Here is a 14,896-nt window from a genome sequence, read left to right on the forward strand (position 1 = left end):
ACTCTCCTAGAACTGATAAATTAATTCAGCAAAGTTTCAGGATACAAAATTAATGTACACAAATCAATAATTCTGCTATACACCAACAGTGACCAAGCTGGGGATCAAATGAAGAACTCAACCTCTTTTACAACAGCTGCAAAAAAATAAAATACTTAGGAATATACCTAACCAAGGAGGTTAAAGATCTCTACAAAGAAAATGACAAAATACTGCTGAAAACTCATAGATGACACAAATAAATAGAAACACATCTCATGCTCATAGATGGGCAGAATCAATATTGTGAAAATGACCATATCACAAAAAGCAATCTACAAATTCAGAACCAATTCCCATCAAAATCCCACCATCATTCTTCACAGAACTGGAAAAAATTACTAAAATTCCTATGGATCCAAAAAAGAACCTGCATAGCCAAAGTCAGACTAAAATGAGGCTTCACATTACCTAACTTCACACTATACTGTAAGGCCATAGTCACCAAAACAGCATGGTACTGGTATAAAAATAGACACATAGACCAATGGAACAGAAGAGAGAACCCAGAAATAAACCCATATATTTACAGCCAAGTGATTGTAGACAAAGCAAACAAAAACATAAAGTGAGGAAAAGACACCCCATTCAACAAACGGTGCTGAGACAATTGGCAAGCCACATGTAGGAGAATGAAACTGGATTCTCATCTCTCACCTTATACAAAAACCAACTCAAGATGGATCGTGGACTTAAATCTAAGACCTGAAACTATAAAAATTCTAGAAGAGAACACTGGAAAACCCCATCTAGACATTGGCTTAAACAAGGATTTCATGACCAAGAACCCAAAAGCAAATGGAATAAAAACAAAGGTAAACAGGTGGGACTTAATTAAACTAAAGAGCTTTGGCACAGCAAAGGGAACAGTCAGCAGAGTAATTAGATAACTCACATAATGGGAGAAAATCTTCACAATCTATACATCTACCAAAGGACTAATATCCAGAATCTACAAAGAATTGTAACAAATTAGCAAGAAAAAACAAACAATCCCATCAAAAAGTGGGCTAAGGATATGAATAGACAATTCTCAAAAGAAGATATACAAATGGCCAACAAACATATGAAAAAGCGTTCAACATCGCTAATGATCAGGGAAATGCAAATCAAAACCACCACGTGATATCACCTTACTCCTGCAAGAATGGCCATAATCAAAAAATAATAGACGTTGCCGCGGATGTGGTGAAAAGGGAACATTTCTGCACTGCTGGTGGGAATGTAAACTGGAACAACCCCTATGGAAAACAGTGTGGAGATTCCTTAAATAACTAAAAGTAGAACTACCATTTCATCCAGCGATCGCAGTACTGGGTATCTACACAGAGGAAAAGAAGTCATTTTACGAAAAAGATACTTGCATACACATTTATAGCAGCACAATTTGCAATTGCAAGATTTTGGAATCAACCCAAATACCCATCAATCAACAAGTGGATAAAAAACCTGTGATGTGTATATATACGATGGAATACTACTCAGCCATAAAAAGGAATGAATTAATGGCATTCACAGCAGCCTGGGTGGAACTTGAGACTATTATTCTAAGTGAAGTAACTCAGGAATGGAAAACCAAACATTGTATGTTCTCACTCATAAGTGGAGCTAAGCTACGAGGATCAGAAGACACAAGAATGATACAATGGACTTCAGGGACTCAGGAGAAAGGGGTGGGAAGGGGGTAAGGGATAAAAGACTACATACTGGGTTCAGTGTGTATTGCTTGGGTGATGGGTGCGTCAAAATCTCACAAATACCCACTAAAGAACTTACTCATGTAACCAAATACCACCTATTCCCCCAAAACCTATGGAAATAAAAAAGTTAGGAAAAAAAGAATAGAGCCTGGATCACACAACCACGGACACAGGCACCAGCCGCAACCACACCACCTCCTGCTGCCGGCATCAGAATATTCTCAAATTGAGCCTGGGCTTAAGTCACAATCCACCATTTGTTTGTGGGACAGGCAGTCAGGGCAGATATTTTGGAAAAAAAAGAACCCTTCCTGTTTGCTGTGCATTATCTTCATACCAGTTCCCAGAACTGACCTGACAAATATTGACCAGGTTGCTGCGATCCTCAAACACCATTTTCCTGTGGGTAGAGGTGATGCACTGCTGAAGACCCGGGCCCCCACTCAGTGCCTTCGCTCTGTGAGTACTTTGCCTGTGCCCAAAATGAGGGCAGGGGCAGCAACTGCCTCACTCCCTTTCTCTCTCTCTCTCTCTCTCTCTCTCTCTCTCTCTCTCTCTCTCTCTCTCTCTCTCTCTCTGTGTGTGTGTGTGTGTGTGTGTGTGTGTGTGTGTGTGTGTGTGTGTGTGTGTGTGTGTTCCTGGCTTTGGTGGTAAGGATAGGAGAAGTAAGTCCCTGAAGAAGGAATGCAACCATGTACTCCCTCTGAGTCTTAAAGGAGGGACTTCAGGTTTTCAACCGCCTTTTATGGAACACTTGGCCCTCAAGAATTTTGAGAGAAGAACCCCGAATATTCCTGGCAGTTAGGCAAGCAAATGAAACAATACAACCTAAAGCACGATGACAATGATGCTGTAGCAAATTTACTAGAAGCCGTCCTCTGAAAAGGGTGCTTAGGAGCTCTGGTCTGGAGTCTGCGCCTTGCTCCTGCTCTCACCAGGTGGCTTGTCCTAATACTGCATCTGTTGCCCCCTGTGTACAGTAGGGCTGATAATCCCTGTGCTTTGAGGTTCTCATAAGGATTAAATTAAATAAGACAAAGCCAGTGTTTCTCAACAAGGGCACTACCAGTACCTGCGCAGGACCACTCTTCATTGAATGTGACTCTTCTGAGTGTTTCAAGAGCTTTCGGGAGCCCGGCTGTTCCCCAGCTAAACTCCAGCAGCACTCCTCCACCAGGCATTAAGCTGATCCAAAATGTCACCCCTACCTCCTTTACACACACCCCTCCCCATGCCTTTGTCAGGAGCCAGTGTTACATTGCATGTAATATTCTATCACTTCATAAACCCTTAATAAGTGAGAATACTATACTTTTTGAATATAGTTCTTAATTTTCCTCTGGTATCTTTCTGGAAGAGGAATTAAGAAATGAACTGGGCCTCATTACCCCCAGGCTTGATAGAAAGGGAAAAAAACTGCTATTGAGTACTTTCGGCATGCCTAGAGCTTTGTACATTGACTGTCATATAATCTCGAAACGGCCCCACAGCCAGGAGGTGGCAATATCATTTGCATTTTGCAAAGGGAGACACTGAGTTTCAGAGAGCTGCTTTTGTACGGTATCAGGCAGTGAGTTACTGCACAGCCTTGATTCCAAGGCCCCTTCATTTACAATTCAATCCCCTTTGGGAAATAGATCCTTTGCAAGTCAGGGGGTCCTTGGGGTGCAGTGGGGTAGAAAATGGTGCTGAGTTCAATGGGATAAAAATAATAAACCAGAAATAGTTTCATCAGAGTCGCTTTATTTTACCCAGGGGTAGAACAATTTTTAAATTGATTTGCATCTTCCAAATTTTCAATCAAAAGAAAATCTGAAGTGTATGGAAGCTGTCATTAAGTGAACCCACACTGTGCTGCAGGAAGGGAGGACATAGCCTTGGGGACGTTCCCACAGGACTTTGACCAGCAAATGCATTTCAACATAGCAGATAATGAGACAACATTTGTCCCTCCTGACAGCTGGCCTTTGTGGTTTGGCAGACTATTCAGGGCACCAGGGGCTACAAACCATTTGCAAAAATATAACCTCTCTTGCACTGTCACAGCATTTGCAGTTGATCCAGAAGTCATTGGTTTGGGCAAAAAAGAATATTAAAGTGCCAGTTAAGACACAAATGTTATCAGGACAAACTAATGAGGAGTGATACAGGTGGTCAGCAGTGCACAGCTGCTGTGCAATGAATGGAGAAGTGGAAGAGTTGGATTTGAAGGGAGAAGAGAAGGCTGCCTTCCTTACTGAGGACATCAAGGTTTGGGAGCGTCCCAGTAGCAATGTGGTCATGAGTCTTCTGCAAGAACCTGAGGATGTGTGTAGGGTGGGTGGGGGGATAGGACTGAAAGGGAAAGGAGAGCATGGAACATGGGGCAGGGTGAGCAGAGACAACACTGTTTGCACTGCAGTTTCCCTCCAGCTCAGGCTGCATTCCCGGCCCTAAAACAAGGGGTCTTCCTGTTCCTGTACCACTTTGACCCCTTAAATTGGACTAAAGGCTCTTCTGGCACATTTTATAACTTAAAGCACAAGAGATATCACATGAGTTTGCAACGGCTCTCTTAATAAATACTACATGCCGGGCAGCTTAAACAACAGACATTTTTGGCTCACAGTTCTGGAGGTCCAAGATCAGGGGGTTGGCAGGGTTGGTACCTTCTGAGGCTGTGAAGGAGAATCTGCTCCAGGCCCCTTTCCTAGCTTTGCCTCTCTCCCAGTTTGCTGGCCATCTTTCACGTTCCTTGGCTTGCGGAAGCACCACCCTGCTCTCTGCCTTCATCTTCACACGGCATTCTCCCTGTGTGCTGTCTGTGTCCAAATTTCTCCTTCTTGTAAGGACATCAGTCCTATTGGATTAGGAGCCTGCTCGAATGACCTCATCTTAACCGGTTACATCTCCAATGACCCTATTTCCAAACAAGATCATATCTGGAGATACTAGGTGTCTAGACTTCAGCATATGAATTTCGGGCAGAAAAAATTCAGCCCATAACAGATATCATCCCCACAGCCCTGCAGCAATAAAAAAAAATAGAGGTTTCGGCCTCTGCATGTGACAAGAGGCATCCCAGATATTAGAGGCTGGACAGAGACATGGAGACAGAGTTCCTGTCTCTCGTCATTCCTCTAGGCTCCATCAATCCTGCTACTTTGCTACCCACTCCTGGGCTGTCCTCATCCACACGTCCAGATGGTTGATCCTCACATCCCCACTCCAGCTAATGAACGACTGGAAAGGGGGAGGGCACTCTTCTTTCTCTTGAGGTCTGACCAAGGCTTTGCACATCATCCTTTCCTTTCCAATGGGCAGGATCATAGTCAATAGCCATACTGGATGTGAGGGAGGCCTAACATCACTGGCAGCGTGGCCAGGACATTTGCTCCAAGCATGTTCTTCTCAATTTGTCATCACATATATATTTGCGTATTTAGCTATTGAGTGCCACCTAAGCTAGTGTCAGTTAAACCCTAAACTCTAGGAAATCTGAAATTTTGTTTACTTCTTTCTCCCACTAAATAATGAGGACCTAGTGCACTTCTTGGACCAGGCAGATGCTTGAAAGTTAATGGATGATTGAAAGAATGACTGGAAAGAAGAAAGAAAAGAGAAGGAAAGAAGGAAGGAAGGAAGGAAGGAAGGAAGGAAGGAAGGAAGGAAGGAAGGAAGGAAGGAAGGAAGGAAGGAAGGAAGGAAGGAAGGAAGGAAGAAGGAAGGAAGGAAGGGAGGGAGGGAGGGAGGGAGGGAGGGAGGGAAGGAGGAGGTGGGGAGGGAGGGAGGGAGGAAGGAAGGAAGGAAGGAAGGAAGGAAGGAAGGAAGGAAGGAAGGAAGGAAGGAAAGAAGAAAGGAAGGAAGGAAGGAAAAGAGGGAGGGAGGCTAGACTATGGAAGTTGTTTTGCTGTGGTGGTGGTGGTTGTTTTTAAAACAGATTCTCACTCTGTTATCCAGGCTGGAGTGCAGTGGTGCAATCACAGCTCACTGTAGCCTCCACCCTCTGGGCCCAAGTGATTCTCCCACCTCAGCTTCCAGAGTAACTGGGACTGCAGGCACATTCCACCACACCCAGCTAATTTTTAAAAACTTTTTACACATAGGTCTCCATATGTTTCCCTGCCTGGTCTTAAACTCCTGGGCTCAAGCGATCCTCCCAAACTGCTGAGATTACATGGTGTGAGCCACCATGCCTGGCCAGGAGTTGCCGTTGTTGTTGTTATTGTTGTTTTATAGCCCAGAGACTTTTACTCAACAAAATCTTAGAAACCTATGTGTAAACAGATAAAGGGTTGCTACCTTCACTGAAGCCTTAGAAGAAAGTGTCCAGAATCCTAATTGTCCACCGCCTTATCTTCTTCAGTGACCCTCATGGCAGCCCTGTGGGCACATTGTGAAGGTGAGATTTGTGATATGAGCAATAGAGAATTGTGACATTATTTATGGAGAAAAGTGACATGTTCATCCTCTTGTTTTCAGAGAATGGGGCCAGCTTGGCTTTGGCTACTGGGAACAGGGATCCTGGCCTCTGTCCACTGTCAATCCCTTCCTGCCCATGGAGATAAAAGTCTGCAGGGGCCTCAACCCCCTGGGCATCAGCTCTCAGAGCCAGCCCCCGCCTACCGCAGAATCACACCCACCATTACCAAGTTTGCTTTGCGTTTGTACAAAGAGCTGGCAGCAGACGACCCTGGAAACATCTTCTTCTCGCCGGTGAGCATCTCCACCACCCTGGCCCTACTCTCTCTTGGGGCCCAAGCTGACACCTCAGCTCTGATCCTGGAGGGCCTAGGATTCAACCTCACAGAAACCCCAGAAGCCAACATCCACCAGGGCTTCCGGAGCCTCCTCCACACCCTTGCCCTGCCCAGCTCCAAACTCGAACTAAAAGTAGGAAACACCCTGTTCCTAGACAAGCGACTAAAGCCTCGGCAGCACTATTTGGACAGCATCAAGGAGCTTTATGGAGCTTTTGCCTTTTCTGCCAACTTCACAGATTCTGTTACAACTGGGAGGCAGATTAATGACTATGTGAGAAGGCAAACATACGGGCAAGTCGTGGACTGCCTCCCAGAGTTCAGCCAGGACACGCTCATGGTTCTTGCCAATTACATCTTCTTCAAAGGTGAGGCTTGCTCAGACAGAATTATTGCCACTGCCTCTGCAAGTAAATGCTCTTACAGCAGAGAGCCAGCTAACAGGTTCTTTGCTAACCACTTGGGGAAATCTATGAATAAGATAGAGCTTTCCCACCCTTGCGTGGCCACAGTCCATGTGGGTTGGAAATAAGTACAGACGCAAGCAAAATAACTCAGTGGGATGGTGATGTTCTCCTTGCATAGGCATTGGGTCCCACAGAGTTCCCAAAAGAGACACCCATCCAGACTTGAGAAGCTTCCTGGAAAAACAGCCACCGAAGCTAAGACATGACAGTGAGTTTTATCCATTCAGGTGAAGAAGCTTGGGAGAGGTGGGGCAAAGAGGGTTCAGGTTGCAAAAACCCAGCATATCTAAAGGTCCAGGGAAAAGAGATATCATTGCATTTTCAAAGAACTGAAACAAATTTAATTGGGATAGAACATCAAACACAATAGCAGAATAATAGCAAGGAGCCAAGAGTTGCAATGTAGAGGGAAACAGAGCCACGTTGAGGGTTCCCAACTTTATTCAGGGAACCTTAGAATTGCCAAAGAGTTTTAAGTGTGAAGTGATAAGATTACATATTTTTAGGAAGATCAGACTGGCTACAGTTTGGAAGGTGGTTTGGAAGGGAGAAAGGGGGAGAAAGGAGAGACAAGTTGGGAGGTTTTCAAAGTGGTCCAAAGTAAGTAGAATGGTGGGCTTGAATAATGTTGCAGTTTTGGAGGCTGAATCAGCAATACTTGGTCACTGATTGGGTGTGGGTATGTAGGACAGGATGATCCAGTTCTCTTGTTATCTAGACCAGTGCTTGCAACGGGTGTTTGTGGGGACAGATTTATAAGAAGTAAGAGAGAAGATACTACACATGTGAATGTAACCATGACCCCAAAATTCTGCATTTCTAACTACATCTTAATGGGCTTTTGCCTAATGTAAGACGTTTTATTAATTGAATTCTTTTTCCTTTTTCAGTTTGAAGATTAGGGAGTTGGGGTGGGTGGGTGAAGGAAGGAGTTCTAGAGCATCTCTGTAGAAGGTTGTTGTCCAGAGGCAGTTTGGTTGAGAGGAATTAATTCAGTGTGTGCAAAAGCAACCTGAGCTGCACAGTCAGTCCTCCCAGCTCTGCAAATCAGTATGTTTAAATACATTCACAAAGACTCAGTTTGATCATCCCTTATATAGGAATAATAATACTTATTTCTTATTAATTTTTATGATAATTTAAAGAGATAATGTCTAGCACATGGAAGGTGCTTAGTAGATGGAAAAATACCGTCCAGCTTCTTAGAAGCTAAGTTCCTCTGAAATGGAACAAAATCATAGGCTGTTAGGGCTCAAACACTGGTGACTTGTCCTGGAGGCCTGACTCAGGCCTAAATTCTGGTCTCCTGGCTCTGTATCCATTCCACTTTTTTGCCATATACTTGCATAGCCAAGAGGAAGTGTGGTTTTGTGTGTGTATATACCCAGAGGTGATCTCTTGAAAAGAGTTCTCATGGCCTTATGGGATTTGTGTCCTAAGCCAAGTGGAAGCACCCTTTCAGTCGCTACCAGACCCAGAAGCAGGAAAGTTTCTTTGTGGACGACAGGACCTCTCTCCAGGTCCCCATGATGCACCAAAAGGAAATGCACAGATTCCTCTATGACCAGGAGTTAGCTTGCACCGTCCTCCAGATAGAATACAGAGGAAATGCCCTGGCGCTTCTGGTCCTCCCTGACCCGGGAAAAATGAAGCAGGTGGAGGCCGCTCTGCAGCCAGAGACCCTGAGAAAATGGGGCCAATTGCTCCTGCCCAGGTAAGTGTCACAGCAGAAGGGTGCTAGCTGACCTTGCTCAAGAACCCCAGTAGGTCTTGATCAACTCCAGCTGCAAAAGCCCAACATCTCGATTAGGCTCACCATCTTGTCCTTTACTAACTGTGTGATCTTGACAATTTTCTCACCTTTTTTGGGCCTTTACTGTAAAATAGGACATGATACCTGCCTCATTGGGTTGCTCAGTGGATTCATTGAGTTTCTACCCATAGAGAACATAGAACTCAGACTGGTATGTGGAGCATAAGAAGTGCTCACCAGGCATTGACTGTTATTATACTTTCCTGGTGTCTGTCTGGTCCCCATCTCCTTTCCTCTTGCTTTCCTCTCACCACCGCACCCCCACTTAACAATTCACTACCAGAAGGTGGTTAAGTGCAGCCAAAAATACAGATCAAAGACAGTGAAAAATAATCATGGCTGGGTGCAGCAGCTCAGACCTATAATCCCAGTGCTTTGGGAGGCCAAGGTGGGAGGATTACTTGAGGCCAGGAGTTTGAGACTAGCTTGGGCAATATAGCAAGACTGTGCTGCAATACAAAATGAAATATATATATATATATATATATATATATATATATATAAACGGCATCACTATGCCATTTAACAAACATGAGGAACCTGAAGCGGAGATGAGTGAGAGACGATGGCTGCTTTTATTAGGGGATGCCAGGAGGTGGATTTAGGACCTAGTTCAGAAGCTGAGCCAACAGAACTTACTGATGTATCAGATATGGAAGTGGGAAGATGTCGAGATATATATATAAGGCTGGGCATGTTGGTGGTGCATGCCTATAATCCCAACTATCCGGGAGGCCAAGGAAAAAGGATCACCTGAGCCCAGGAATTCGAGGTTACAGTGAGCTATGATTGTGCCACTGCACTCCAGTCTGCACAACAAAGCTAGATCCTATCTCTAATAAAAAATTATTATTATCATTATATTGTTAAAGGGTGCTTCTATTTTAATTGAAACATGTTTAGAAAATTAAATATCAAGAACATTGTAAACATTAAAATTCCTGTTTTATGTGATCTCTAAACTATTTCCGATCTCACTCACTTTTTGGTTTGTAGTTTCATCACAACTTCAGCTTTTTCTAGTTTCCCTAGATCCCTTTCACCAGCTAGTACTTTCTTGGGGGTGCATCTTCTTTTCTGGGGTACTCTGAGATGAAATCTGGTACTGAGTTCTACTGACTGTTTGCTGCATAACAAGCCACCCCAAAACTGAATGACTTAAGACAATCACTTCCTTGGTTCTATGGATTAACTGGACTCAGCTGAGCAGTTTTCATGTGTTGGGGTAGATGGTAGCTGGAGCTGAAGCCAGTGAACTCTTTTCACTTATGTGTCTGGTGCCTGTGCTGGGCTGACTGGAGGAGACTAAGGCTGGGAGGCATCTCTCTCTGCAGGTAATGTCTCCATGAGGCTAGCTCAGGTTCAGTAACTCAGCATAGCTAATACTGGTATATGGCAGCTAGGGTCTCCAAGACAGAATATTTCAAAGGCAGGAAATGAAAGCTACCACTCTGGTAAGGCCTAGGCCCGAAAATCAGCACAGTGGCACTTCTGCCACATTGTATTGGTGGCAGAGCCAATGGGTGGGTGGTGCAGAGCCCACCCAGATTCAAGGGGAGGGCGCATAGATGCCACCTTTTGATGATCTTGAATCCACCACAACCTGGTAGGCACCAGCCACCCCACATATCCAAAGGTGGCTTCTCTCAGCACCCCATCCACACTGAGGTACCAAGGATAGAGAAGGTGTTCTGTGTTTGGGCAGAGATTAAAGCACCAAATAGGAGGCACAGGCCAAGGGGAGAGGCCAGGATTTAAGGGATTATTCCTGTTGTCTATGAAGCTCCACGGCTCTAGTCAGTTGCTAATTTCAGCCCCATAGTCCCTGGCTCCTTTGGGGTGAGACTTCTCCTTGCCCCCATCAGAGAAGGGACTGCCATAGACTCTTCTAGACCAGTAGATTTTCCCTCAGGGAGGGTTTGGTTTGACTTCTTCCCACTTTGACATTATAAAAGCAAAACTGACCCAAATTACTCCTCTAAATCTCAGATATTCCTTGTGCCAGAGAGTTACAATATCATAGTAGCCATTTGTATGGGCTTTTAGATATAAGAATTTCAGACTCTGCCAAGTTTCATTCCATTCAGACCTGAGGCAGGTTAGCTTGCCAAGGGGAACTGCACTTCCTGGCACACCATTCGTGTATGTATTCATTCACAGTTGTTGAACACCCACTGTGTTTTGGGCTCTCTGTCAGACCCTTGCCCCACTAGACTCTACTCCACCCCCCAGCCCACTGGCCTGGGGCTTGCTTCCCACCCACGTGCTGCTTATGGGAAACTTGTCAAGTAGCCCTAGATGTCCTCCTACTTCAACTAGGCATCCAGACCCTCATATTGCTCAGGAGTCAAACCAGCCATGATTCTCTAACTTGAATTCAATTTTCTGAGGCAGAGGTATTCAAGTTGATCATGAACTAGTCATGCTTTCAGGTGCCTGGGTAGCTGTCAAATCATAATTACAAAGAACAATAGCACCGGAGAGAAAGGGCAGATTTGCTGTGGATCTAAAGAAATTTCTGAATTTAACCCAGGGAAACATGGCAATCAGATGGTAAAGATGCTCCAAACACAGGAGCGAGAGTTCATTTGTGCCCTATGCCCAACACACATGATCTCCCATCAGATCCTCGCAACAGCCCCAAGGAGGGGGCATCACTATGTCATTTAACAAACATGAGGAACCTGAAGCGGAAACAGGTGAGAGACGATGGCTGCTTGTATTAGGGTATGCCAGGAGGTGGATTTAGGACCTAGTTCAGAAGCTGAGCCAACAGAACTTGCTGATGTATCAGATATGGAAGTGGGAAGATGTTGACAGTATTTACCTCATGTGGTCATGATGTGGATTCCATCAGTTCAGACTTGAAAAAACATAGCCAATATCTGACACCTAGAAAGCCCTCTATAAATGTGATGAAGATGACAAAGACATGTAGCTGTGCCTGGAGTCTTCTCAGATCCAGCCACAAGATATTCCAGGAGGTCCAAAGAGAAGGGAACTATTGGTATGGGTAGTGGAATGGTCCGCCATAGTGAACAGTGTCATGGGAAGATTGGTTGCCTCTCATGCTGGGAAATGCCTCTCTCCCCCATGGCTCAGGCTGCCAACATACAGAGCAAGAGTGGCACATATAACAAAAGAGCACCATTTCTCTGTGTGTTTCTCTCTCCAGTCTGTTGGATTTGCACTTGCCAAGGTTTTCAATTTCTGGAACGTATAACCTGGAAGACATACTTCCCCAAATTGGTCTTACTGACATACTCAACTTAGAAGCTGACTTCTCCGGAGTCACTGGGCAGCTCAACAAAACCATCTCCAGGGTAAGGTGGTGAATATGGATGTGTGTGGGCAGGTGGGGGCAGGGAGGAGGTTTCTCCTTTGGCATGTGGGACATTTAAAAGTCAAGTTCTCTGTTCTTTGTCTTATGCAGACTATTTAATACCACAGTTTTTTTTGTTTTTGTTTTTTGTTTTTTTTTTGTTTTTTTTGAGATGGAGTCTCACTCTGTCGCCCAGGCTGGAGTGCAGTGGCCAGATCTCAGCTCACTGCAAGCTCCGCCTCCTGGGTTCACGCCATTCTCCTGCCTCAGCCTCCTGAGTAGTTGGGACTACAGGCGCCCGCCACCACGCCCGGCTAGTTTTTTGTATGTATTAGTAGAGACAGGGTTTCACTGGGTTAGCCAGGATGGTCTTGATCTCCTGACCTCGTGATCTGCCCGTCTCGGCCTCCCAAAGTGCTGGGATTACAGGCTTGAGCCACCGCGCCCAGCCAATACCACAGTCTTTAAGGCTTCTTTTCATGGGCTTCTCCTTCTCTCTCTCCCCTTCCTTAGTTTCCTTCTATTCTTCAGGACAAGAATACAGGGTTCTAAATAGAATTGATGGTCATTTGGGGTCAACCATGCAGCCAGAATTTCCCCAGGTGTTGGATAGCTTTATTTTGATTCCTGATACCTCCTTCCAGGGCAGCAGTGAAACTCTACCTGCCTTTGTTGTAGCTCTAGAGGGTAGTGAGGTATGAACTAGAGGTGCATCAGTCAGCTTTGCTGCAGTAAGAAAACAATCCCAGAATCTCAGCGCCTTACTGCAACAAATGCTTATTTCCTGGTCGTATTACCTGTCAGAAGCAGGTCACTACCATCAGCCACAGGGCTGCTGCACGCATCTCCCTTCCAGGATGTAGGTTAAAGAAGCCCCTGTTTGGGGCAAACCATTTTCATACAAGGGGAGGAAAGCAAAAGAAGATGTGTACATGGCTCTAAACACTTGTCCCCCACACAGCCTGTGCCATGGCCACTCACGTGCCATCAGCTGAAGCAAGTCCCACAGTCCCGATCATCTCCCCCTGCAGGCGGCTCTGCCAGTCTTGTGGAACTGTCAAGGACCGATAACCCTCTAATGGGAAGAGAGAGTTCATATTTGGAAATAACAATGCATTCGTCATGGAAGAGAAGACACAAAGGCCTTTCCCTGAGCTTCAGCTGTCCACTTCGTTTTAGGATAGACTTGTCCATTACCATTTGAGTCTTCATTAGAAACTTCATGAGGAAGTTATTCTGTCTTTTATTTGGGAAAGATCAGCCGAGGAGACATGGTCTTGTGTGCACGTACACATGTGTGTGCATGCGTGTGCATGTGTGCATATGTATGCATGCATATTTGCATGTGTGTGCATGTATGTGTGTGTATGTTGGAGAGTTAACAAAAAGGGAAAAGAAGTAGTTTAGCTTTTTTTTTTTTTCTTTTTCTGAGAAAGAGTTTCACTCTTGTCGCCCAGGCTGGAGTGCAATGGTGCAATCTCAGCTGATTGCAACCTCCATCTCCCAGGTTCAAGCGATTCTCCTGCCTCAGTCTCCCAAGTAGCTGGGATTACAGCCCGCAACCATGCCTGGCTAGTTTTTTGCATTTTTAGTAGAGATGGGGTTTCACCATATTGGCCAGGCTTGTCTCGAACTCCTGACCTCAGGTGATCCACCCACCTCGGCCTCCCAAAGTGCTGGGATTACAGGCGTGAGCCACCGCACCCAGCCTAGCTTTTTAAAGAAAAAAAAAATTTTTTTTCACATTGACCTTAAATGCTAGATCTATCTTTTAATATAGCTTTTTAGTTAATTGAAAGGGATCATCAAGGCCAATGTTTTATCCACTTTTTTCAAAGCCTCAAAATCCTTTCTTCCTAGGAAGTAGTGTGAAAATGAGGCTTAAAAAAGGGAAGTTTTTGGCACAGAGGTTGGCAGAAGGTTTGGCACATCAGACATGCCGAGCACTTTCTGAACATCATTGACTTAAGCTGAGTGAGCCATTTTACAGATGAGAAACCGAGACTTAGAGAGATTATGCGGAGCTTGTAGCAGAAAATGACAATAAGGCCTGTGCCACAGGTACACCCAGAGGCTGGAGAGATGCTCCTAAAAGTTGTTTTTGGGTTTTGCAACCTGGTACCTGCTTAGCAGCACTCTAGGTCAGGTCCTTTTGTCTCCCCATTAAAGAGTGATGGGTGATGTCGGTGTAAACCCTTGGGATGAGCAGTGTCTTCTACTTGAAGGCCCCCGAACTGATACTGTCTTCATCCCCTCTTGTCCTCTAGGTGTCACACAAGGCGATGGTGGACATGAGTGAGAAGGGGACTGAGGCCGGGGCTGCTTCAGGCCTCCTCTCCCAGCCCCCATCTCTGAACACCATGTCAGACCCACATGCCCACTTCAACAGGCCTTTCCTCTTGCTCCTTTGGGAGGTGACCACCCAGAGCTTACTCTTCCTGGGAAAAGTTGTCAACCCAGTTGCAGGGTAACCGTGGTGGGAGGCCAGGGGTTATCTTATCTCGCCCTAGACCAAACAGATAGGGCAGCACCAGCCTGCATCCTGGGGCTGCTATGTGGACCAGTTAATCAGTGTGCCAAGATTCTAATAAAGTTGACCTTGGGTTCTGTGAACACTAAAGAGCAATGCTTACAAGGGAGGGCCAGCTTCTAGCCACTCACTCACAATTGTCCCAAATCTGGTGTTAACTGTGCTCAGAAAGTTGAAAATGAGAACAACCCTCGTGTTATGGCCTCCCAGGAGACGTCCACCGCTGCTGCCGCCATTGTAGATACTTGTTGCGCGTCCTTTGGGTAAGGGTCAGAGTGAAAAACAC

The 14,896-nt window shown here is 45.3% G+C and overlaps 1 protein-coding gene across 1 annotated transcript; it reads left to right on the forward strand.

Moving 5' to 3' along the window:
* The first annotated feature begins 2,113 nt into the window (after positions 1-2,113).
* Positions 2,114-14,693, forward strand: LOC105467494 (serpin family A member 11). The gene is made up of 5 exons (XM_011717116.3): positions 2,114-2,198; positions 6,201-6,846; positions 8,386-8,659; positions 11,934-12,081; positions 14,348-14,693. Exons 2-5 carry the CDS (start codon positions 6,204-6,206, stop codon positions 14,549-14,551), a joined length of 1,269 nt encoding a protein of 422 aa, XP_011715418.2. The 5' UTR covers positions 2,114-2,198; positions 6,201-6,203; the 3' UTR covers positions 14,552-14,693.
* The last annotated feature ends 203 nt before the right edge of the window (positions 14,694-14,896 follow it).

The sequence above is a fragment of the Macaca nemestrina genome, chromosome 7 (assembly GCF_043159975.1).
Source record: "Macaca nemestrina isolate mMacNem1 chromosome 7, mMacNem.hap1, whole genome shotgun sequence".
Lineage (NCBI taxonomy): Eukaryota > Metazoa > Chordata > Mammalia > Primates > Cercopithecidae > Macaca > Macaca nemestrina.

What these genes read in the sequence shown, in the direction of transcription:
- LOC105467494 (XM_011717116.3), top strand. Translation starts at nt 6,204, where the DNA reads ATGGGGCCAGCTTGGCTTTGGCTACTGGGAACAGGGATCCTGGCCTCT. An exon ending in CAATTACATCTTCTTCAAAG is followed by an intron (nt 6,847 to 8,385) that starts GTGAGGCTTGCT and finishes TTGTGTCCTAAG; the next exon opens with CCAAGTGGAAGCACCCTTTC. An exon ending in TCAACAAAACCATCTCCAGG is followed by an intron (nt 12,082 to 14,347) that starts GTAAGGTGGTGA and finishes CTTGTCCTCTAG; the next exon opens with GTGTCACACAAGGCGATGGT.